The sequence below is a fragment of the Hippoglossus hippoglossus genome, chromosome 1, assembly GCF_009819705.1.
Source record: "Hippoglossus hippoglossus isolate fHipHip1 chromosome 1, fHipHip1.pri, whole genome shotgun sequence".
Classification (NCBI taxonomy): domain Eukaryota; kingdom Metazoa; phylum Chordata; class Actinopteri; order Pleuronectiformes; family Pleuronectidae; genus Hippoglossus; species Hippoglossus hippoglossus.
Genome location: NC_047151.1, coordinates 30,277,634 through 30,302,357, shown reverse-complemented (window position 1 = coordinate 30,302,357; position 24,724 = coordinate 30,277,634). Strand labels below are relative to the sequence as shown.

At 43.3% G+C, this 24,724-nt stretch overlaps 2 protein-coding genes across 5 annotated transcripts in view; one reads left to right on the top strand and one right to left on the bottom strand.

The window, feature by feature from the left end:
• LOC117764735 (phosphofurin acidic cluster sorting protein 1-like) overlaps positions 1 to 2,833 on the top strand; it is a 13,399-nt gene extending 10,566 nt beyond the window's left edge. Inside the window, 7 exon segments of the mRNA XM_034590773.1 lie at positions 343 to 445; positions 635 to 677; positions 1,228 to 1,273; positions 1,364 to 1,457; positions 1,539 to 1,726; positions 1,820 to 1,930; positions 2,478 to 2,833. Coding sequence (XP_034446664.1) covers positions 343 to 445; positions 635 to 677; positions 1,228 to 1,273; positions 1,364 to 1,457; positions 1,539 to 1,726; positions 1,820 to 1,930; positions 2,478 to 2,590 — 698 coding nt within the window. The 3' untranslated portion in view covers positions 2,591 to 2,833.
• Positions 2,834 to 4,972: 2,139 nt separating this feature from the next.
• On the bottom strand, positions 4,973 to 24,724 carry LOC117763643 (sodium/calcium exchanger 1-like). Of its 4 annotated transcripts, XM_034588942.1 has the most exons (11): positions 23,707 to 24,724; positions 22,643 to 22,707; positions 16,556 to 18,381; positions 13,321 to 13,427; positions 10,617 to 10,637; positions 10,467 to 10,484; positions 6,894 to 6,962; positions 6,666 to 6,793; positions 6,161 to 6,260; positions 5,742 to 6,008; positions 4,973 to 5,661 (listed from the first exon to the last, which is right to left on the bottom strand). In XM_034588942.1, exons 3-11 carry the CDS (start codon positions 18,358 to 18,360, stop codon positions 5,285 to 5,287), a joined length of 2,892 nt encoding a protein of 963 aa, XP_034444833.1. In that variant the 5' UTR covers positions 18,361 to 18,381; positions 22,643 to 22,707; positions 23,707 to 24,724; the 3' UTR covers positions 4,973 to 5,284. The 4 variants fall into 4 exon arrangements, with proteins under 4 accessions (XP_034444833.1, XP_034444842.1, XP_034444822.1 ...); XM_034588951.1 differs by lacking the exons at positions 13,321 to 13,427; positions 23,707 to 24,724 and adding an exon at positions 12,359 to 12,462 and having other exon boundaries at positions 16,556 to 18,379; positions 22,642 to 23,007; XM_034588931.1 differs by lacking the exon at positions 23,707 to 24,724 and having other exon boundaries at positions 22,643 to 23,007.

Below are 24,724 nucleotides of genomic sequence, written 5' to 3'. Positions count from 1 at the left end.
CTCCAAGAGCTGCTTTGAGCCACTTGAAACGAAGCCGGTTTGGTGAATAATGACTGTTGTCTTTTAAGCGTAGTTTTCAGCTCCTTGACCTTCTCTGTCCGTCTGGTACCTGCCGGAATGTTGAAAAGTGGATGTGGACTTTGGTGAAGTGTTTTTTTTTTCATTCTTTAGGTTCTTTGGGTCATTCAGAAAGTTCTGGGGGACGTGAAGAGTAGGAAGTAGCTGCCTTTCACCATGTTTCCACGTCGGCCATTTTCCTCTGATGTCACGCTCATGATGATGTCATCAGAATAATCCAGGTCTGTGATTGGCTACGTCACAGTTTGTGTGTGTTCTGTTTAGATCCGGTCGATGTCGCAGTTCGAGTGTCCCGGTATCTGAGCGGAGCTGCTGTCTCTCACCTGTGTCCCATCTCTGAGGCGATGCTCACCTGTAAACACAAGAGGTAAAACATGTGACGTCCTTGTCCTCTCCTCCTTTCTGTCGTTTTCATTCACTCTCTTTATCCACAAATCGAAGTTAGAATTCAGCGAGCAGCTGAATCTCTCTCAGCTCAGATTCGCTTCCTTGGACCTTCATCAGAATCTGTGTTCAATGAAGCTGTGATGAATAAATATTGTCTGTTCCTTCGCAGCCCAGACGACGACTCCTATCAGAAGTTTGTTCCTTTTATCGGGGTGAGAAACAGCGTGTGTGTTATGACTGCGTCTTGATATGCTGACATCATCACTGTGTTTACATCACAAGTGTGGGAAAGAGACACTCTGTCACCACACATTTTATTTTGACAGTGTGACAGGAAGTTGTTTGGTGCTTGTGACAGTAAAACAGTAAAAAAACGACAGCTCCCATTAAAACACCATCGTGAGCTGTTTGACGTCGCTCTTAGTCTCATGACAGAAACATGAAAAGTCTTTTTGGTTTAATGTTGGTTGGAAAACCAGCTTTCAGGTGCATTACCGCCACCTACTGGGCTGGAGATCAGAGCATTGACACACAGAAGAATGAATCCACCACAGACACCTGTGACCTTTAACCTGTGCGCACCAGGGGCTTATGGGAAATGGAGTCTGGTAAAGGTCTTGAACATGAATATATCAAAACATAAACTATGACACACTTTTTAAAAACTAAATGTAAATGCATCATGAAGCGCAGACAGCAGAGTCTTGTTGCCATGGAGACATGCTGATGATGTTAAGTGGCGCTCTGCTCTCTTTGTTCCAGCTGGTGAAGGTCGGCATCGTGGAGCAGAACTTCCTGTCCACCTCAGGTAAGACCAGCTCCTCCCCCTGCTCCTCCCCCTGCTCCTCCCCCTGCTCCTCCCCCGTCCCGTCACCGTGTCTCGCCTTTCTCTCCACAGTCGACTCTGATGACATCATACTGGGGTCTCCTCCCTCCCAATCAGGAGCACCGATCAGCATCACCTCCACACCTCCCCCCTCCCCCTCCAACAGGTACTTCCTGTTTTCATCTGTTTGAAGATGTAGGGTGTAGCAGTGTACACGACCTGTGACCTCTGACCCCTCATGTCCAAGCAGCTGTTCGGGGGAGGTGATGGGTCTGCAGGTCGACTACTGGAGCAGTCAGGGGGGAGGAGGGGGGAGGAAGGAGGGCGGGATGAAGAACACGCTGAAGAGCAACTTCCGCTCGCTGCAGGTGTCGAGGATCAGCGGAGGAGAAATGATGAGTCTGACGGTGGTGATGAAAGAGAAGAACAAGAAAGGTGAGGAAGAGGACGATGATGATGATGATGAGGAGGAGGAGGAGGAGGAGGATGATGATGATGGTTGTCTGTGTGTGTGTTTGTGTCTGTCAGTCATGTTCCTTAGTAAGAAGACGAAGGAGAAGGAGGCGGAGTCGAGGAGTCAGGTGATTGAAGGAATCAGCCGGTTGATCTGTACATCGAAACACCAACACACACTGAGAGGTACAGACACACACACACACACACACACACACACACACACACACACACACACACACAAACACACACACACACACACACACTCTGAGAGGTACACACAAACACACAAACACACAGACACACACACACACACAAACACACAAACACACAGACACACACAGGTAAATGCACACGGAGAGTTATACAAACACACACTGAGAGGTACACACACACACACCAACACACTTACGTCATGAGTTCCATCATTAATTCAACTGAATGTTTTCATGTTGTTTACTTCCTGTTTAACATTAATGTGACATCATTTGAAATCATAACAGTGTATTAATAAATTTAAGAATTCAAAAATATCAGTAATGTCATAAAAACAGTGGGACAATGTGTTGTATAATAAAGAACAAAAACTAATAATAAATGAGAGAAACTCAGTTGATCCTTGGGGGAAATTGGCTGAATAATCTTGATCGCCCCCTGGTGGCTGGCTGCAGTGTAGGTCATAAAGTCATTATCGCTGATCCATTAGTCAATCGGCTGATCGTCTGTGTCTCAGTCTCTATAGACGGAGTCGAGTGGAACGATGTGAAGTTCTTCCAGCTCGCCGCCCAGTGGCCGACGCACGTCAAACACTTTCCTGTCGGAATCTTCAGCTCCAACAAACCCTGATCCACGCTCTCCTCCTCATCCTCACCTAATCCGCCTTCAGCAGCAGAACCTTCTCTGCATCGCATCATGTTGGAAAAAAAATATCTGTAACTTGTAAGTTACTTTAAAAAATAATTGACATTATAAAAAGAATATGTAAAACTTCATGTAAATACTGTACAGTTTCAGATCAGAGATAATGTTTGTGGATTTGATTTAATTGACATTCTGGACAAACCAGCAGGAGAGAAGGTTATTGTCAATTTAATTTGGATCAAATCACACTTGGAAACGTTAGTCTCTAAACATGTTACATGTCACAGTGAAGCATCGTGTTCTCAGAATCTGCTGCTGCACTTCTCTCCTATAAACCTTTGTGAATTTAACCCTCTATTATCCTTCGATTAAACCACAGAGTGTTTTCACAGGAAAAAGTATTAATATTTGATCCACATTTGTTTTGGTTATTCAGGATGAAATTGAGGTCATTTTATAATCGTATTCTTCACTTGGACTACAGGGTAGACTTAGTGCTGCTAATGTCATTGAAACGCTTCCACGCATCTTCAGCCAGGTCCGAGACTTCAGATCCACATTTGTGTTCCTCATAACATTTGAGTTGGATCTAACTGGGATGACGATGGAGAGTGGAGGCGCGTGTATGGTACAGTTCATGATGTTCACTTTGACAACAGAGCAATGAGGCTGGATGTCTGAGAGAACACTGTGTTTGGTTAGTAAAGGACTGTTGTGTTCTCCTTACAGTTCTGATGAGGATGATATTCTATTTGAACATAAAGATCTTTCTAAATGTTTGAAATTGTGTTTATTATGTTATGTTTTATATAAATATATGATAATGTTTCAAGTACCTGAAACATAAACGGTGGATCCTTTTCTGGAGGTTTTTAACTGCTTGGGTCAAAATGACCCGAGGAAAAACAATGTTAGTAAATTTGATGGTAACCGGAGAGTTAAAGATCAAAGTCTGTGGTAAACGCACTTCTGTCCAGCTCCTCAGATGTGGAAGTAAAATACCTCGTTAACCCCGATGGTTAGGGGGCGTGTCAGACCGGCTGCTAGGAGTGCATAATGCAACAACAACCTACGAAAGTCAGGTAAAGGGAGGGTGGAGGTCCGCATTTCCTACATGTGCTGAAACAGGTCAACCAATCATAACAGAGTAAATCAGCTGACCAATCAGAGCAGACTGGGCTTCATCAGGACGGGGGTCTTAAAGGGACAGGAGCTACAAACAAGTGTTTGCAATGGACAGTCTGAGGACAGTAATGTGTTTTCTGAACATTTGAGCATGTTAACATTTTACAGTCATGACACTAATTCAAATTATCAACATGAACACATTTTGGTTCGCGATCTGTGTGGACCAATCAGAGGAGAGAGTTTTAGAAACATTCAAGAGAAAAGACAACATGTGACTTACTGAACTTTAATATTTAGAGGAAAACATCCAAACAGCCAATCACATCAGACTATTGTGAATGGTGTGTCCATGCACTCACACACAAACATACACAGCATTATAACATTAAAGTTCACTGCTGCAGTTGTTCATGTCCAACACATAGAGCAGAGAGTCTCTGGTTGACAGAGTTCAACACCAAACTATGGAACCTCCTACACTTCAAAATTAACTATGGTTCAAACTTAGTGCAGATATTCACAAAGGTGCATCACTATCGCTGCAGCTCCTGCAGACGTCGACAGCAGGAGCTGCCTCCTTCACCACGGCTAATGGTGGTCACTACAGTGGTTGTGGATTCAAAGTCCATGCACGTCAAGATTAAAGTAATACTTTGCTTAAAGGTACAGGTGAAAGTTTGGTGATGTAGATAAAAGTCTTTAAATATTCAGGAGGTAAGTGACTAAAAAACTAAAAAGTCTCAGAGGTCACCAGCACTCAGCAGCCAGACAACAGTCCAACGTGTCACAAGTTAGAAAGAGGGGTTCACAAGTTTTCAGGGTTCCCCCAAAAACCTTCAGAGATTAAAAGAGACACTCAAAAATCTGTGGAATCATTCAGGAACCTTAAGAGACCCAAGATGTTTGACTCCATTAGAAATTCAAGTGTTAGAACTGTTACGTGTCCATCAGAATCTTTAGGAAACCATGTCAACGCCATAGAAACCTGGCAGAACCAAAAAAGAAATAGTTGATGCTCATCCAGACCCTTGAAAAAAAAAACAGGAACCTGTGAAAATATGCAGGAACCGACAGTCACCTTTAGAAATCCATAAACAGTCAGGAAGGTGTGATAGACATTGGACGTCTTTCCACACTTTTAGACAAATAACAGAACTAATAGGAACCTGCAAAAATATGCAAGAACCTTTGTTACCTTCATATACACAAAGAACCAGTAGAATCCTAAAAAAAGGGTTAGGGTTAACGATGGTTTCAACCTTTTAAAGAACATAAAACTACTAGAAAGAATCCTTCAGAACATGTTTATCTGTGTTTATAACCTGTCAGATCAGCAAAGAACCTATGAGCATTATAGATTTGATCCAAAATTTAAAAACAAGGTTAAGAAGATGCAGTTCCTCTAGAGCCTTAAGGAATCCAGCAACTGGCAGGAATCTTACAACATTTAGACAAAGAACAGAAATGAGAGGAACCTGTCAGAATGAGCAGGAACATAATGGAGCCTTTGTAAATCCAGAACCTTTGTCGAACCCTTCAGAAGCATACATCTTAGAATCCCTGTACATGGCAATATGCTTCTAATGAGGAGAGGACAATGTACATCAACCACAGGCTGAAGAACAAACAGGTGGTGAGAATCTTTGGGACCCGGGGGCCACCGAGCTCCCCTCCGATCTCAGGCCGCCGGCGGTAGAGGAGAACACCGAAACAGATAAAGGCGAAGATGGTGAAGAGTGTGACGGAGAAGGCCAGCGTTCCTGGGTCGACCTTGAATTGCTGGCCCTGGGAGTAGTGGTAGATGGCAGCGATGGACCAGGCCACGCCGATACCCAGGAAGACGTTGACCGCGTTGCTTCCTGTCACATTGCCAATGGAGGCGTCGGCATATTGGTCCTGGATGGCGGATACTTTACTGGCAAAGGTGTCTGAGGGAGAGAGAGAGTAGGGATGAAGTGAATGGAATGTATCGCAGTGGGATTCACAGAAGGGAAGGTTTGTGTTAGACCTGGTACTGAAGTCCCCAAAGCCACAAACACCACAGCAGTCACAGAGTCTTTGAGGCCGACGGTGCAGCCGAAATGAGACGCCAGGTCACCGATCACCGCCGTCAGCATACCGATGACAGAGATGGAGACGACGAAGCAGGCCCAGCCGTTCCAGTAGTCGGTGGGAGGAACTAAGGCAAACAGGAGTTTCCAGAAGATGGTGAGGAAGTGCATGACGTAGTCGAAACAGGAGGGCAGTTTCTCCTCACCGGATTCATCATCATCACCTGAGGAAGATGCTCGAGTCAACACTGATTGATATTTTTGTGATGATACTCAAGGAGCCTGTTTTCTTCTCCTGTTCTATTTGTTTTACCCTCAGATCCACAATCTACTGACACAGAGACAAAAAGAGCAACATCTCCGGTCGAGTCTTTACCCGAGCCGACTGTGATGGCCTCCACAAACTGCTCCCTCCAGCTGTTGGTCCCGATCAGCAGAGCCAGGTTGGTCTTCTTGATGAGTTTATCCACGGTGCTCTGAACAGAACATCACAGGAGTCAGTGAACCATCATGTTCAAATCCTTTTTTTTCAGTTTTTGTTCTCGACACGAGCCACATGTCACTTTGGCTGAGCTTGTAATCAGGTCAACATCTGGCTCTGGTCCGGTTCAGACATAAAGAAATAATAATAAATCGAGTTCTGTGCGTTTTCTCTTGAAACTGACAAGATGAGAGAAATTTACCTTCACCCTGAGGATCATTACATTTTTATGATCAATAACTTTGAGGAGATCGTTAAGAGCAAAATCTCATATGGGAAAAAAAAAAAGTATCACAATGTGATAACAGACAGACGCTAGTTAGCTTAGCACAAAAACTGGAGCCTGTACCAGTAATAACTCAGGTGTTCTGATAATGTGGAGGATATTAACCAGTTGCACCTTAAACTCGTACGACTCCTCGATGATGGCCTCCAGTTTGACGTGTTCGCCCAGCATTGGTCGACCCATCTCCGCGATCCGCCGCTCCTCTTCCTCCTTCTTCGTCCAAACCTCCTCACCCCCCTCCCCTGACACAAATATTGAACGAATGCATGAACAGAGGGATGAATTAGGGATGGATGGATGAGTTAATTGATGGATGGAGAAAATATGGACAGAAGAATGTACCTGTGATGTTGATGATGGCAGAGGGGGCGGGATGCTCCCGGCCCTGGACCTTCCTGTAGACATCTCTTCCTGAAAAGGTACACAGGTAAACAGGTGAACAGGTAAACAGGTGAACAGGTAAACAGGTGAACAGGTAAACAGGTGAACAGGTAAACAGGTGAACAGGTTATCAGGTGAACAGGTGAGCAGGTAAACAGGTGAACAGGTGAACAGGTGAACAGGTAAACAGGTGAACAAGTTATCAGGTAAACAGGTGAACAGGTGAATATGTGAATATGTGAACAGGTAAACAGGTGAACAGGTGAATATGTGAACAGGTAAACAGGTGAACAGGTGAACAGGTGAATAGGTGAACAGGTAAACAGGTGAACAGGTTATCAGGTGAACAGGTGAACAGGTGAACAAGTTAACAGGTGAACAGGTGAACAGGTAAACAGGTGAACAGGTGAACAAGTGAACAGGTGAACAGGTTATCAGGTGAACAGGTAAACAGGTGAATAGGTGAAGAGGTGAACAGGTAAACAGGTGAACAGGTAAACAGGTGAACAGGTGAACAGGTAAACAGGTGAACAGGTGAATATGTGAACAGGTAAACAGGTAAACAGGTGAACAGGTGAACAGGTGAAGAGGTGAACAGGTAAACAGGTGAACAGGTAAACAGGTAAACAGGTGAACAGGTGAATATGTGAACAGGTAAACAGGTAAACAGGTGAACAGGTGAACAGGTGAATAGGTGAACAGGTAAACAGGTGAACAGGTTATCAGGTGAACAGGTGAACAGGTGAACAAGTTAACAGGTGAACAGGTGAACAGGTAAACAGGTGAACAGGTGAACAAGTGAACAGGTGAACAGGTTATCAGGTGAACAGGTAAACAGGTGAATAGGTGAAGAGGTGAACAGGTAAACAGGTGAACAGGTAAACAGGTGAACAGGTGAACAGGTAAACAGGTAAACAGGTGAACAGGTAAACAGGTGAACAGGTAAACAGGTGAACAGGTGAACAGGTGAACAGGTAAACAGGTGAACAGGTAAACAGGTGAACAGGTGAACAGGTTATCAGGTGAACAGGTGAACAGGTGAACAAGTTAACAGGTGAACAGGTGAACAGGTGAACAGGTGAACAGGTTATCAGGTGAACAGGTGAACAGGTGAACAAGTTAACAGGTGAACAGGTGAACAGGTAAACAGGTGAACAGGTGAACAAGTGAACAGGTGAACAGGTGAACAAGTTAACAGGTAAACAGGTGAACAGGTGAACAGGTGAACAGGTAAACAGGTGAACAGGTGAACAAGTGAACAGGTGAACAGGTTATCAGGTGAACAGGTAAACAGGTGAAGAGGTGAACAGGTAAACAGGTGAACAGGTAAACAGGTGAACAGGTGAACAGGTAAACAGGTGAACAGGTAAACAGGTGAACAAGTTATCAGGTGAACAGGTGAACAGGTGAACAGGTGAACAGATGAACAGGTAAACAGGTAAACAGGTAAACAGGTGAACAGGTGAACAAGTTATCAGGTAAACAGGTGAACAGGTGAACAGGTAATCAGGTGAACAAGTTAAAGGTAGCTCATGTCCCTGATGTCGACCTGAAGCATCACAGCCTTCATCCAACAGTAAAAACAACGACATCACTCCTCCACGTTTACATGAAAACACTGGCTGATGTGCTTATATGTGAAATCTTCACAATAGAATGAATTACAATTACATATAAAAGCTTCTGACATAACTGGTGTGTTATATTTTGCATCATAATTTCTTTGAGGCGTTAATGATGTTTTCAGGCGTCTTTGTTTGTTCGTCCCTGTTTTCAATAAACAGAGAAAAACTGCACGACTGAGTCACTGAAGAGGAAGTGACACGGAAACGTTTTCACCTTTAATAAAAACTGACCAACTGATTATTAGAGGAATGTGAATATGGGGATTAATTATCATTTATCATCTGATAAACTAAAGCTCAAAACTGTAGTGACAATGTGTGTCAACTGTACAAGACGTCTTCATTTCATTATTTCACTGAACACACATATATACTGTATATATATATATATATACATTACTGTATATATATTTATGTATATGTATATATGTATGTACACATATATATATATATATATATATATATATATGTATATGTATATGTATATGTATATATGTATATATGTATGTACACTGCTCAAAAGAATTAAGGGAACACTTAATCTTCACAGCAAGTCAGGTACATTTCAGGGAGATCAATCGGTCCATTTAGGAAGCACAAGTCATAATGAATCAGTTTCTCTGACTGGGACTGTTTCTAACGTGGTGTCCACAGACAGCTGCTCTCTGCTGATCCTTCCTGACTCCTTCTACTTCTGGGTTCTGCTCCTCCTCACTGCTGGTAGCATGAGGAGCTACCTGCAGCTCCATCAGGCTGCACAGGTAGTCCAGCTCCTCCAGGAGGACACATCCATACCTGGGGTCACAATAAGGTTTGTGTCTCCCAGCACAGTCTCCAGAGCCTGGAGGAGACACCAGGAGACACCAGGAGACATTACGCCAGGAGACACCAGGAGACGCCAGGAGAAATCAGGAGACACCAGGAGATGCCAGGAGACAGTAGAAGAGCATCAACCCAGCAGCAGGTATCTGCTCCTTTGAGGAGGAGGAACAGGAGGAGCACTGCTCTACAAAATGACCTCCAGCAGACTACAGGTGTGTTTCTGACCAAACTGTGAGACACAGACTCCATGAGGAGGCCTGAGGGCCGACGTCCTCTAGTGGGACCTGAACTGGAGCCTCGTTCTCTTCACAGATGAGAGCAGGTTCACACTGAGCACATGTGACAGGTGTGAACGAGTCTGGAGACGTCGTGGTGAACGTGAAGCTGCTGTAACATCATCTATAAATCCAGTTGAGCACCTATTGGACGTCATGTGTCGGTGCATCCGACGCCACCAAGTCCGTCCACAGTCAGGAGGTGATGATCCAGGTCTGGGAGGAGAACCCCCAGGACTCCATCCTGCAGCTCCTCAGGAGCATCGTGTCCAGATGTTATCGGGTGTGCATACAGGCACTTGGGGCCACACACAGTACTGAGACACATTATGAGTTGTGATGAAGTTCACGCAAGTTGGATCAGCTTGTGATTTCAGTTTTTTCTTTGATTTTCGGTAGGATTTTGAATCCAGCCCTCAATGGGTTAAAGATTATGGTTTACATTGATCGTTGTTACATAAGTTAGTTCTCAACAAATTATAGAATGTACATCAGCAAAGATTTTCAACTTGAATAATTCGTAATTAAGATCTGATGTGTGATTTATGTGTTCCCTTCATTTGTTTGAGCAGATGTATATACATATATATACATATACATATACATATACATATACATGTGACGTTGTGACTGTGACGTTCCAGCGCTGCTTCCCTGTTATCGTAAACTTTGTTGCTTTAACACTTTGAAAGCAAATAGTTTCTTACCATACAGCCACTTGTCTAGTAAGAATCCAACAGAAGAATGAAATGAACTCAACAGAAAACACTCGTGTGTTACTACATTAGAAACAAAGTGCTGACTTCACTCACCTGTTTTGACGAATCCACCTGAAAGTTTGAGACAAATATGAAAGAATTGAGAAGCTGCTTGTGATTTTCTGTGAATCTTTAAACTGATAATGTTTCAGTGTTTGAGAGAAAACAGCAGCAGGACACACGAAGGAAAATCGATCATCTTACCGACTTCCTGAAGCAACAGAGCTGAAGAGAGGAGACAGACAGGAGACAAGTCAGAGAAACCAAGCAGGAAAAAGACAGACAGTCAATACCTGTCCTCAACCTGAAGGTCAGGTTCAACACAACAGACATCGCAACACTACAGTACACCTGACTCAAACGTACCTGACCCCCCCACACCTGTCCTAACTGTCCTAACATCGGTCCGAACTGACCCACACGTCCTAACTGACCCACACCTGTCCTAACTGACCCACAAGTCCTAACTGACCCACAAGTCCTAACTGACCCACACATCCTAACTGACCCACACACGTCCTAACTGACCCACAAGTCCTAACTGACCCACACACGTCCTAACTGACCCACAAGTCCTAACTGACCCACAAGTCCTAACTGACCCACACGTCCTAACTGACCCACATGTCCTAACTAACCCACACGTCCTAACTGACCCACAAGTCCTAACTGACCCACACCTGTCCTAACTGACCCACAAGTACTAACTGACCCACACATGTCCTAACTGACCCACACGTCCTAACTGACCCACAAGTCCTAACTGACCCACACCTGTCCTAACTGACCCACAAGTACTAACTGACCCACACCTGTCCTAACTGACCCACACTTCCTAACTGACCCACACGTCCTAACTGACCCACAAGTCCTAACTGACCCACACCTGTCCTAACTGACCCACAAGTACTAACTGACCCACACTTCCTAACTGACCCACACTTCCTAACTGACCCACACGTCCGAACTGACCCACACGTCCTAACTGACCCACACCTGTCCTAACTGACCCACAAGTACTAACTGACCTACACATCCTAACTGACCCACACACGTCCTAACTGACCCACACGTCCTAACTGACCCACAAGTACTAACTGACCTACACATCCTAACTGACCCACACACGTCCTAACTGACCCACATGTCCTAACTGACCCACACGTCCTAACTGACCCACATGTCCTAACTGACCCACAAGTCCTAACTGACCCACACCTGTCCTAACTGACCCACAAGTACTAACTGACCCACACCTGTCCTAACTGACCCACACTTCCTAACTGACCCACACGTCCTAACTGACCCACAAGTACTAACTGACCCACACGTCCTAACTGACCCACACCTGTCCTAACTGACCCACAAGTACTAACTGACCTACACATCCTAACTGACCCACACACGTCCTAACTGACCCACATGTCCTAACTGACCCACACGTCCTAACTGACCCACATGTCCTAACTGACCCACACGTCCTAACTGACCCACATGTCCTAACTGACCCACACGTCCTAACTGACCCACATGTCCTAACTGACACACAAGTCCTAACTGACCCACACCTGTCCTAACTGACCCACAAGTCCTAACTGACCCACACGTCCTAACTGACCCACACCTGTCCTAACTGACCCACACGTCCTAACTGACCCACACCTGTCCTAACTGACCCACACATGTCCTAACTGACCCACAAGTACTAACTGACCCACACATGTCCTAACTGACCCACACGTCCTAACTGACCCACAAGTCCTAACTGACCCACACATGTCCTAACTGACCCACAAGTACTAACTGACCCACACATGTCCTAACTCATGAAGACAACAGAGAAACAGAAACAGAGTGACAGCAGCGAGATCAAAGGAACAAAAGAAGAAATGGTAGATGAAGAAAAGGTCAAAGGTCAGTGGAGAGGTCAAGGTGCCTCCTCACACCTGTCCATCTCCTCCTGTTCCAGTATGGTTCCTGCAGCTCTATGTAGAAGGTCGCCTGCTTATCGTACTCCTCATGGTCAATTATTCTAACGGTTACTGTCTTCCTGCGGACGACAGAGTACAGACAACAACAGTGGAGGGGGGTGTCAGAGGTCAGAGTTCATGCATTAGTCCAACAACACACATTCAAACACAGACAGATTAAGTCGGACAGAACTCCGTCAACATGGTGAGGAAGGGATGAGCTCACCTCATCAAGCCAGCAGGGGGCAGACTTTCTCTGGTTAAAGTCACAATGAAACTAACACGACTTTCTCATCGAGTTAAAGTCAAGAAGTCTACAACTCCCAGAATGCATTTCAGTAAAAATGGTCCAGTTCCATTACTTTCAGTGATGCTGTAAAGAAACCTGCAGGAAAATGATGAGTCATAATCTTTACGTCAACCACAGTTCCCACAATGCTTTGGGGAAACTGGGCAGGAAGTTTAATGTTGCCATGGATTCAGGGATTTAGCTGTGAAGTCAGCTACAGTTCATTTCCTGTATCTGTTCACATTAAGTCAAACTGTCAAAATAAAAGCCACTAAATTGACTGTTATCAGCTCATGTTCTTTCAAACTAAAAGCAGCTGAATTGACTGAGGTCACTTGATGTGAACTCAGTGATGGACGGACACGGGATCACTGTGATACTGAAACATCCGGATTCTACTTCAAGTTCTGCAGAATCTGAATTTCTGCTTTGAAACTGAATTTCTGTGGATGACATCAGAGACGATGACATCATCAGAGAGTGATGTCACACTGAGTCAGGTGTGTTCAGGTTCATTATGACTTTAACTGTCACAGTGAGATTGAGGATGTTTTTCTCTTTGAAGCCATGAGGTGAGTTTAGATTAACAAGGATCACAGGTCGTTAGTGATGTGGGCGGGGTTACAGCACAGGAAGGCGACGCCCCCACCTTTCCTCTCACTCATCTCCAGCAGCTGAGGTTCTCCAATCTCTAGGAAGAAGTTCTTGTTTTTCTCATATTCTTCATCATCGATTATATTGATCTCAATAATTTTGCTGAAAGAAAGAGAAAGCAGAAGAGGAGGTTGCCAAAGGAGGAGCGTGAAGACGTTCGAAGTTCGATAAGGAAAGAAAACAAGGTTGAAGAGAAACAGCCACAGAACAACATTCAGAAAAACAAGTGTCCAAAAAACCCTGCATGTGATCTGTGATCGGGGGAAACACATGAAACTGAAGTGCAGGAGTTGATGACATCACAGACTGTTCATTAAGCCCCTCCCTCAAACCTTGTCCAATCATATCTCAGTACAGGTGAATTTCTCAACATGTGGAAGTTGTGCACGTGGAGTTGAAATCTGAAGTAAGCGCGATGCTAATATTGAGCTGGGCTAACTTGTCGTGAACCATCCGAGGCTCAGATTGGATTAATGAGATTATCTCCAGCACAGTCACATGCTGGAGATAATCTCATTAATCCAGAATCGACGGTGTTTGTGCGCTTGTTTTACGACATGTTGCCAATTAGAACTACCGTCAACAGAGCGCCACAGAACTAAGTCACAGTGTTCCACTTCCTGTTCCCTCGTCCTAAACTCGTGACATTTTTTTCGACATCATAAAATACATCAGTAAAAACTCCACGTCTGATTTTTAGGCTTTTTACATGTCGGTTGCTGACATGAGACGACAGAGGTCATCGGGGACGTTAAATGTGATCACGTCAAACATGAAGACAGATCAACTCACTCGCGCCTTCACAGCCAAGTTCAAGTGTCACGAAAAGGTCAACAACAACAAATTAAGAAGTTAAGTGACGGTGACGATGAAGTCATTTGATGTGATGTAACTTTTTACACCTGACGATTATACTTACTTACTAAACCAAAAACCAGAGGAAGTTCCAGGGTGATGCTAATTTCAGGGTCGACAACAAATAAGACATCTCTGTGGTCGAGTCTGTTCAAAACCACAAAGTCAAGAGGCGTCGGAATCTCTGAGTCCTGCAGCGACACCTCGGTTACAGAGGTGACGATCATAAGACTCAGGTCGTCAGACTGAGATAAAAAACGAGTCTCCAGCTCAGACCAGTTTGATGACACAGAAAATGTCTTCCAGTGTTGGACGGGTCATTCTGCTGCAGGCGACGGCAGCCCTCATTGGACCGATCTGTATGTGTGTGTGCCAAGGAAACAGACGGCCTCCATCCATCTGCATGTTTATTTCATTTCAGCAGATTGTTGGTTTGCAGGTTTTAACTCTAACTCACTACGTTTTCATCATCGTGTTAGAAAGTTTGTGTTTCATCTTAAAACGTCCAAACAGGTAATCAGAAGAATCGTTATCTTCATATAATAATTCATCTGAAAAAACAGCGACTTTACTGTCTCTCTAAAGACCACAGGCTGCAGGAAGAGCCACATGCTAACACGCCAACAGGCTAACAAGCTAACAGGCAGGGTTTACATGCTAACAGGCTAACAAGCTCTACTCCCTGAAAACACAGCTGAGAGTCTGAATCCCCCCTCAGCCTCCTCAGTATTTAGTCCAGTTGTGTTGTGTTGAATCAGGTTGAGTTGAGTCCTGAGTTTCTCACACAGACGTCGGTTTATGAAGCTCAGTCAAACGACCAATCGTCATTCAGGGGTTTGAACATCAAGAGATGAACCGTGTTTGGATGCAGCTCAGTGACTTTGTCTGAAAATCTAAACTCGGAGCTGGAAGAGACTAAAAAGCTCAGCGGGGAGAATTCTCTGAAACTTAACTGAGAACTTTAACAGTCCTTTGATTTAAAGTATAAAGACAAGTGATTCATGGAGCTACAGTTAGTCTGTTTTGTGTGCAGGTAACCAGTGGTGAGGGCGGAGGTGTGGCCTGTGGCCAGCGGTCACCTCCCCTGTCTATGGTGGAAATGAGCTGCAGGCGTCCGGCTGCTTTATGAGCTGATGCTACGACAATGAGCAGGATCCTGCTGCTGCCGCCGAACAGACGCTGTCCTAATAAGGAAGAGAGCTGCATGATGTTTATCTGCTCAACACACCAGGAGCTGCAGACTCACAACACGACGAAGGACGTGTGAAACACTGAGCTGGAAATCCACAAACATCACAGGAGAGAAGACAACAGACACACAAACGGATCTCTGTCAACACACATCCACAAACCTGTTCTACACAAAGTAAAGACACAATGAAAACGAATGACAAGAGGAATTCAATGAATTCTTAAGAGACTATCTATAAACATGAAGGTCCAAAACCATCGACTATATAAAGTGACTGTATATAAAGAGCATCAGATGGTGTATCCTCTGTAGGCCTCGTCCCTTTGTCTCAGGTGAACAAGTCAGCAGAAACATGTTTTAAATAAATAAATATATATATTGTCCAATGAGCAGCGGCATCTCTGAGGACGACGTCCTCTGTCCCACAGAGTTGAATTAAAGTCATTTCACTGTGTGAGACAGTTGATCTATATAAGGCAGCGTCTCGTTCTCAGCATCCTCATTAATAAACTGAAACAAAGGACCAGTATGGCACCTTTTCCATTTCAAGATGTGGTCCTCCTCCCTCACAGCCAGCGGCCGTGTTTATGCTCTGGAAATAAATGTGTTGCGTTACATTCCTGCTGCCCACAGACATGGAAACAGTGTATGAAGAGATATGTGAGGCATGTAAACCGGAGCCTCAGTCACTGAGCCGCATGGAGGAATACACCAGGAATACAAACCATGTTCTTTTAATAAAACAGCTGCGTGGTATTGATCAGGTTGTCATGTGACCATCACTTCCTCATCAAAGGTAGAATATTGTTACAGCTGCTGTTTGGAGAAGAACCTGTTAATCTGTTATAAATAAATAAACTTTATATTTTACAACCCTACATGTGTCTCTGTCTAAAGAATAAAAGCTGTTGGTTCAGACCAGTGTCCTCAGAGACATCTGGTCGTCTCCTCCTGAACAGTTTGAGTCTTGTACTTTAATGTCACTGTAGCTGAAGTGGATTCATGGACTCACAGAAAGTCGACCATCGCCAATAGCAATAAATACACTGAAAATGTACAGTTCTCTTATGTGAACACTTTTTAACAAAGACTCTAACTCCCAGCATGCCTTGTAGAGGAACCATTGCCTCCATGCACAAGTTTTCATCTCGCAGCAGTTTAAATGACGAACATTTGTACTCACATGATCTCATCATTGTCAAACTCCAGGACTCCATGTGTGTCCTCGAAGTCCTCGCCGCCTCCTTTAGCTGTCCCCTCCATGGTTTTGTACGGCACCACCACAACTCCTCGAGCTCCTGAGGACCGAACCACCTTCACCTCCATCATCCCGATGCTCTCGCTCACAGTCACCACCGGCTCCTCGAACGTAAAGATACCAGCGTGGTCATCATCAAAGATGGTGACAGTGGCTGTGCACGGAAGACCTAAACCTGCAAGGGCGTCCACATGGTTAGCCTCGCCCCCATCTGAGCCAGCACCCTCTGATGTGACTCTCACGTTGCTGAGGTAGACCAGGAAATGCTCATCTTCCTCGAAAATATCATCATCGATGATATCAATGCGGATTTCCTTTTCGGTCTCGCCTGGTTTGAACATAATAGTTCCTTCAGTGAACTGGTAGTCTGAGCCGGCGTTTGCAGTGCCGTCCTCTGTCCGGTAATCCACTGAGACTGTGCTCGTTAGGTCTCCACCTCGACGCACCACGTTTAGTGCTACGCTGCCGCAGTTCTCTAGACACTGGTAGGTACCAGGGTCAAAGAAAACTTTGGAGGAAGAGTTGTTGGCTGAAACCTCAGAGGAGATGTTGTGCTGATTGGCTCTCTTGGCCTGATCAGCTGCGTGCTTCTTCAGGATGTTTCCTGTTCCTGTCATGATCCTGGTCGCCTGACAGCGGTAGAAAGCCCGACTCTTCTGTTGCTGGTTTAAAACCTGATAATTAGCGAGCTCCATCAACTGCTCCATCTCCTTCTCTGGATGTTTTTGTTTCAGCTCCTTGAGGATCCTGGCCACCTCTCTGCGGGCCTCCTCCTCATCCAGCTCCTTCCTATCAAACCCTGTATCTCCGTCCATGAACTCCTCCCCACGCGAGCTGAGCATCTTTCTGTCCATTTCAACGTTGACCTTTGAGGGAAGCTCTGGTTCTCCCTCAGTTTCGATGATCATTCCTCTATGCTTCCCTGCTCTGTATCGTTTGTACATGTATTTGTAGAAAAGAAGTCTGCGGTCGGCCACGTAAGCGAAGCCAACACAAATGGGGAAGAAGAAGAGTGTGAGAAGCCCCTCCCATATATCAACAACCCCTGGAGAAGAGACGGCGAGGATCAGGTACAGCCAGATGTACGCAAAGACGCTCCAGGTGGCCGTGACAAAGAACACCCGGAGGTGCTTCACCTTTCTGGTCTCACCTTCGGGAATGACGGACACACAAAGGCCAATGATGACAAACATGTTGAATGCCGCACTTCCTACAATGGTGTTGGGGCCGAGCTCACCGGCGTCAAAGTTGTGACCACAGACCTCCACGACTGACAGGAGGATTTCAGGGGCGGAGGAGCCCAGCGCCATCAGGGTGAGGTTGGAAACAGTCTCGTTCCAGATCCGCACCGTTGTGGTGATCTTCTCACCGTTTGGTTTCTTGATGGTGATCTGTCTTTCTTGGGAGGTGATGACTTCGATGGATGACATGAAGCGGTCAGCGATGATGGAGACACCCAGGAACATGAACGCCAACCCCACAAAGTAAATGGTGGCTCTGGCGAGGCGGTCGGCGAAGGCCGGGTTGTCCGGCTTCCACATCGGCAGGATGACGCCCTCTTTGCAGGTGGTGCCTCCGCCACATTTGGTTTTGTTGCTGACGGTGCTGTTGGACCTGAGGGCCTCAGCAGAACCTCCTGCTACAGATAACTGAAGTTCAGATGAGATGAAGGTCACCAAGAGAAGCAGCTGATTGGCGGAAAACAGGGGTGTGATCCTGGTTCGGCTCATGGTGAAGGAGCTCCCTTAAACCTGCAAGACACAAACAGACACTTTAGTTCTTTGGTTTCTATGTGATCCTTTGTTGTTTTTATGGATGTGATCAACGGTCACAGACCAACATGGGATGTGATTGGATAAACTTACAACCAATCAGATCACGATACCATGTCATGACCGTTAAATCCTGACAGTACTTATACAACTGTAAAATGTGCATGTCAGTGGCAGCCATCTTTGTTGTTCATGAAATGCCTCATGTCAATCAATGTATCAAACCTGCCCCATTTTAGACGAATGGCTGTAACTGGCCCAATGTCTTTGTTTATATACAGTCACTGATGGTCTTTATATACAGTCACTGATGGTCTTTATATACAGTCACTGATGGTCTTTATATACAGTCACTGATCATCTTTATATACAGTCACTGATCATCTTTATATACAGTCACTGATCATCTTTATATACAGTCACTGATGGTCTTTATATACAGTCACTGATCATCTTTATATACAGTCACTGATGGTCTTTATATACAGTCACTGATCATCTTTATATACAGTCACTGATGGTCTTTATATACAGTCACTGATCATCTTTATATACAGTCACTGATCGTCTTTATATACAGTCAGTGATCCTCTTTATATACAGTCACTGATGGTCTTTATATACAGTCACTGATCATCTTTATATACAGTCAGTGATCCTCTTTATATACAGTCACTGATGGTCTTTATATACAGTCACTGATCATCTGTATATACAGTCACTGATGGTCTTTATATACAGTCACTGATCGTCTTTATATACAGTCAGTGATCCTCTTTATATACAGTCACTGATGGTCTTTATATACAGTCACTGATCATCTTTATATACAGTCAGTGATCCTCTTTATATACAGTCACTGATGGTCTTTATATACAGTCACTGATCATCTGTATATACAGTCACTGATGGTCTTTATATACAGTCACTGATCATCTTTATATACAGTCACTGATGGTCTTTATATACAGTCACTGATCATCTTTATATACAGTCACTGATCATCTTTATATACAGTCAGTGATCCTCTTTATATACAGTCACTGATCCTCTTTATATACAGTCACTGATCATCTTTATATACAGTCACTGATCATCTTTATATACAGTCACTGATCCTCTTTATATACAGTCACTGATCATCTTTATATACAGTCACTGATCATCTTTATATACAGTCAGTGATCATCTTTATATACAGTCACTGATCATCTTTATATACAGTCACTGATGGTCTTTATATACAGTCACTGATCATCTTTATATACAGTCACTGATCCTCTTTATATACAGTCACTGATCATCTTTATATACAGTCACTGATCCTCTTTATATACAGTCACTGATGGTCTTTATATACAGTCACTGATCATCTTTATATACAGTCACCGATCCTCTTTATATACAGTCACTGATCCTCTTTATATACAGTCACTGATGGTCTTTATATACAGTCACTGATCCTCTTTATATACAGTCACTGATGGTCTTTATATACAGTCACTGATCATCTTTATATACAGTCACTGATCATCTTTATATACAGTCACTTATGGTCTTTATATATTGTCATTAATATACATTTATATATATATATATATACTCGACATTTGAATCAGTTACATTTTCTGAAGTGAAGATAATCAATTACAATAAAGTGTATTTAATTTTAATGCAATGATGTTTATCATTATATTCACAACTGTTCATTCATTTAAAATCTGTTATTTATTTATTCACCCTCCATGTTTATGTGAATATGTTGGTTTATGGTCATCTCACACCTTCTCATCCCAAAACTTTAATCATAATACACTTTTCATCACATTTAAACTCACATAACACACAAAACATCACGATCATTTATATAATGTATAACAAATACAGTAGCACAGTGAGATTTATATAAACCTGTTACTATATTTTTTAAATATATGAAGCTCATTGTCCTGCAGATTCACTGAGAATAAACTTACCTTCACTCAAACTCAGAAAATTCAACAACTGAAGCTTTTTAAAATCTGAATCTTCACAAAAATATGAGAGGAGTTTTCATCCTGGAGACAGAAACAGTAAAGATAATAAAACGTCCACTTGTCCTCCAGAGAGACGATAAAAGGTTGTGAGACGACGAGGAGACGAGAAACAGAAACAGTCCAACAGATCCACTGTCGTCTGAGCTCCGCCTCCTCCCTCTGGAGCTGTTAACACTTCACATCTCTGAGCTGAGCAGCTCCACTCATCTCATTTATCAGATAAAATGATCTCATCTGATCTCATGATCTCATCTGATCTCATGATCTCATCTGATCTCATCTGATCTCATGATCTCATCTGATCTCATCTGATCTCATGATCTCATCTGATCTCATCTGATCTCATCTGATCTCATCTCATGATCTCATGATCTCATCTGATCTCATCTGATCTCATCTGATCTCATCTCATGATCTCATCTCATGATCTCATGATCTCATCTGATCTCATCTGATCTCATGATCTCATCTGATCTCATCTGATCTCATCTGATCTCATGATCTCATCTGATCTCATCTCATGATCTCATGATCTCATCTGATCTCATCTGATCTCATCTGATCTCATGATCTCATCTGATCTCATCTCATGATCTCATGATCTCATCTGATCTCATCTGATCTCATCTCATGATCTCATGATCTCATCTGATCTCATCTGATCTCATGATCTCATCTGAAAACTGAGTTTGAGTCCAGCGTCAGCAAATGAAACAAAGTGACGACAGCACCACTCGTACACATGGTCAAAGAGAGACATCGATCAGGAAGTTCAACTTCAGGCGACGTCCAGGACAAAGTAATCTTCGTCATTGTTTAAAAAATAAAAAGCAATTGAGCAGCTTTGAAAAACTACTAAATTTGAATTATTTAAATTCAGACTCATCGTCTGAAACCTTGATCAGACTCTAATGCTTCTCAGCCTGATGGAACCGCTGCCATGTTTTAGTTTGTTCTTTTTCTCTGTTCACCTCAGAAACACAGAAAGTTTCCAACCCTTGTTCGTCCTGTTGTCTTCATCGACCTCAATGACCTTGTCGACCTCAGCTTATCAAGGTCAACTTGGCTTGTGCTTTCTTTAGGTGGAACACGTGAGCTCCTGGTTACGACGTGGGAAGTTGTGTCTACTGTAGCACACAAGTCAGTTTCCTGCTGAATATTGGAGATAAACTCTGGTTGTTAATAACTTCAGAGTGTTTCTAACTGATCTCAGTTCAGCTTCACTCTTCAGCTGCAGCTGGTTGTGACAGTTGAAGCTGACTCTCAGTCAGTTCTTCTCACAGGAGATGGAACCCACTCAGCAGAGTCACAGAGAACAGACGTTCAGGGAGAGAAGGAGGAAACTTCCTCATGTTCACACTAAACATCAGACTTAACTGGTTTAAAGTTAATAAAGTTTTACAGTGTCGATTGAACTTGACTCAAATCTTTATTTATATAAAAAACTGTTACATCATCACGTCTCTGAAATATTTTCACAATACCATGACGCAAAACTACATTACAACATTTCCACAACGTTACACAATAAATGATTCAGTGTGAGACACTAACCTATCATCACACATCACTGCTGCAACACAACAAGACGACAACATGAGCTGCAACACAACAAGACGACAACATGAGCTGCAACACAACAAGACGACAACATCAGCTGCAACACAAGACGACAACATCAGCTGCAACACAACAAGACGACAACATCAGCTGCAACACAAGACGACAACATCAGCTGCAACACAACAAGACGACAACATCAGCTGCAACACAACAAGACGACAACATCAGCTGCAACACAAGACGACAACATCAGCTGCAACACAACAAGACGACAACATGAGCTGCAACACAACAAGACGACAACATCAGCTGCAACACAACAAGACGACAACATCAGCTGCAACACAACAAGACGACAACATCAGCTGCAACACAACAAGACGACAACATGAGCTGCAACACAACAGGACGACAACATGAGCTGCAACACAACAAGACGACAACATCAGCTGCAACACAAGACGACAACATGAGCTGCAACACAACAAGACGACAACATCAGCTGCAACACAAGACGACAACATCAGCTGCAACACAACAAGACGACAACATGAGCTGCAACACAACAAGACGACAACATCAGCTGCAACACAACAAGACGACAACATCAGCTGCAACAACATCAGAGCAGTGTCACTCACGTCCTCCAGCTGATGATGACCCTGATGAATAGATTGAGTCTCTGAGCTGGAGCTCACCTCTGGTCCTGACGCCGCCGCCGTAGGAAAAGAGGAAGAAGAAGAGGAAGAAGAGAGAGAGTTGAGGAGGAGAGCAGCGTCTGATAACTGCTCTAAATTTAACAGAAACACACATTGTACTAAACATGGCAGCAGAGCTGCTTATCATCCCTCTCTCTGCGGATCATGGCCATACAAGGCCCTGCGGGGCCCGGGGCCTCCAGCAGCTCTTCGTCCCCACCGACACGTGGGGGGAGATAACAGCTAACAGCTAATGGTGACACTGACGGACCACAGAAGCTTGGAATGCTGGGATAAGTGCACCCCCCCCCCCCTTCCCGAACACACACAACATCTGTACAGTGTGACTTTCCATCGAGAGACAGAGGTGTCGTCCTGCTCAGCTTTAAATGTGACGACAAACGTAAAGAATAACAAGTCAAAATATATCATGTATAGTTTATGAAAACAGACGTTGACTCCGGGTCCAGAAAGTGAATCCTGTCTGCTATGTAGTGACCAGCAGGGGGCGACTCCTCTGGTAGTTTCTATAGAAGTCTATAGAAAGTGACTTTTCACTTTATAACGTCAGGAAACATTCAGGAGTTTCTGTCTCAGTCTCTAGTTTCAAGTCTTCTTCAAACAGCTGATGTTCATTTAGTGAATTATGATCATTTAGAGTCAAACAGACCATAAAGCACCGGATGTGTTGGGGGGGGGGGATACCACAGTGTGATTGACAGCTAGTACCGTCCAATGGGTGCAGGTGGCAGGTGTGGGTGGGCGTGTCCGCCAGCTCTCGGTCAGGCTCCACCCCCTGCTCCTCCAAATATGGTTATTTCTGGTTTCAACAAACAAAGATGGCGCCGAACACGATGTGAAACTGAGGAATGAAGGACATCACATTAGTCTAAAGTAATGTTTGATGAAAAGTGTTGAACCACAGATCCTGATCCTATTTCCGCTCATATTAAATCACTTATGACCTCAAAGGTTTGTTTAGAATAAAAAATAATAACATTGATTACCTGATACTGACAGGGATTTTGTAGTTTTCCGTTGTGACCAGCAGGTGTCGCACTGCTCATCATGAAGCTTCATCAGTTTCTAACATTTAGTTACAATTTCAGTGAAAATGCTTCTGTGTCAAATGTGAAGAACTGTTTCATTCTATTGGTCTTTATAAAAATATGAGTTAAATATAATATAATATTCATTTCAAACACAGGTGTAAATATCAGCGTCCCTCAGGAAGCAGTTATCAAAACACTGAATTAGGCTGAATAATATAATACAGACGATATTAATACGTTTTCTCAAACAATTAATTCAAACAACACATTAAACAATCCAGGCTTGAAATACTATACAATACAAAATAAATGTATTTCATTTACTTACCTTGGTTTAATTTACCGTAGTTATATTTTTCCTTTTTGACCGTGTTAACATCTGCATGTGAACTACATACATGTTGATGTGTCAGTGGAGGAGAGCTCCAGATGTGGCTCCATTTTCTATATACTTTATGAATAATGTCCAGATGTTTGATTTAAATATGTAGGTACATTTGTTTTTTTTATATTTTACTAATAATGTTTGATCAGACATCTGGCTCAATTTATTTATTTATTAATGTATTTGTTATTTCACTAATAATTTCCAGATTCTTAAATAGATCATTATATTTTAGGATATTTTGCTAATAATGTTTTTATCAGATATCTGTATCTTTTTATTTTTAATTTCCTATTTTACCAATAATGTTTGAACAGATATTTTTTTAATCTATTACTAAGAATTTGAAGATTTTAAAGCAGATTTTAGTACATTTTTTTTGTTTTTACTGCTAATTTAGTTGGTTTTGAAGCGGGTGATTTATGATGTTTTGCTAATAATCTTCTATCGGATAATTTATATTTTACTAATAAATTACAGGTTATTATCATTATTATAACAATCCTATGAATATGAATTATCATAATATTAATTTCTTCGACGTGCTCCGGAGCCGCCCCTCCTGCGCCCCGGTGCATGCTGGGTGAC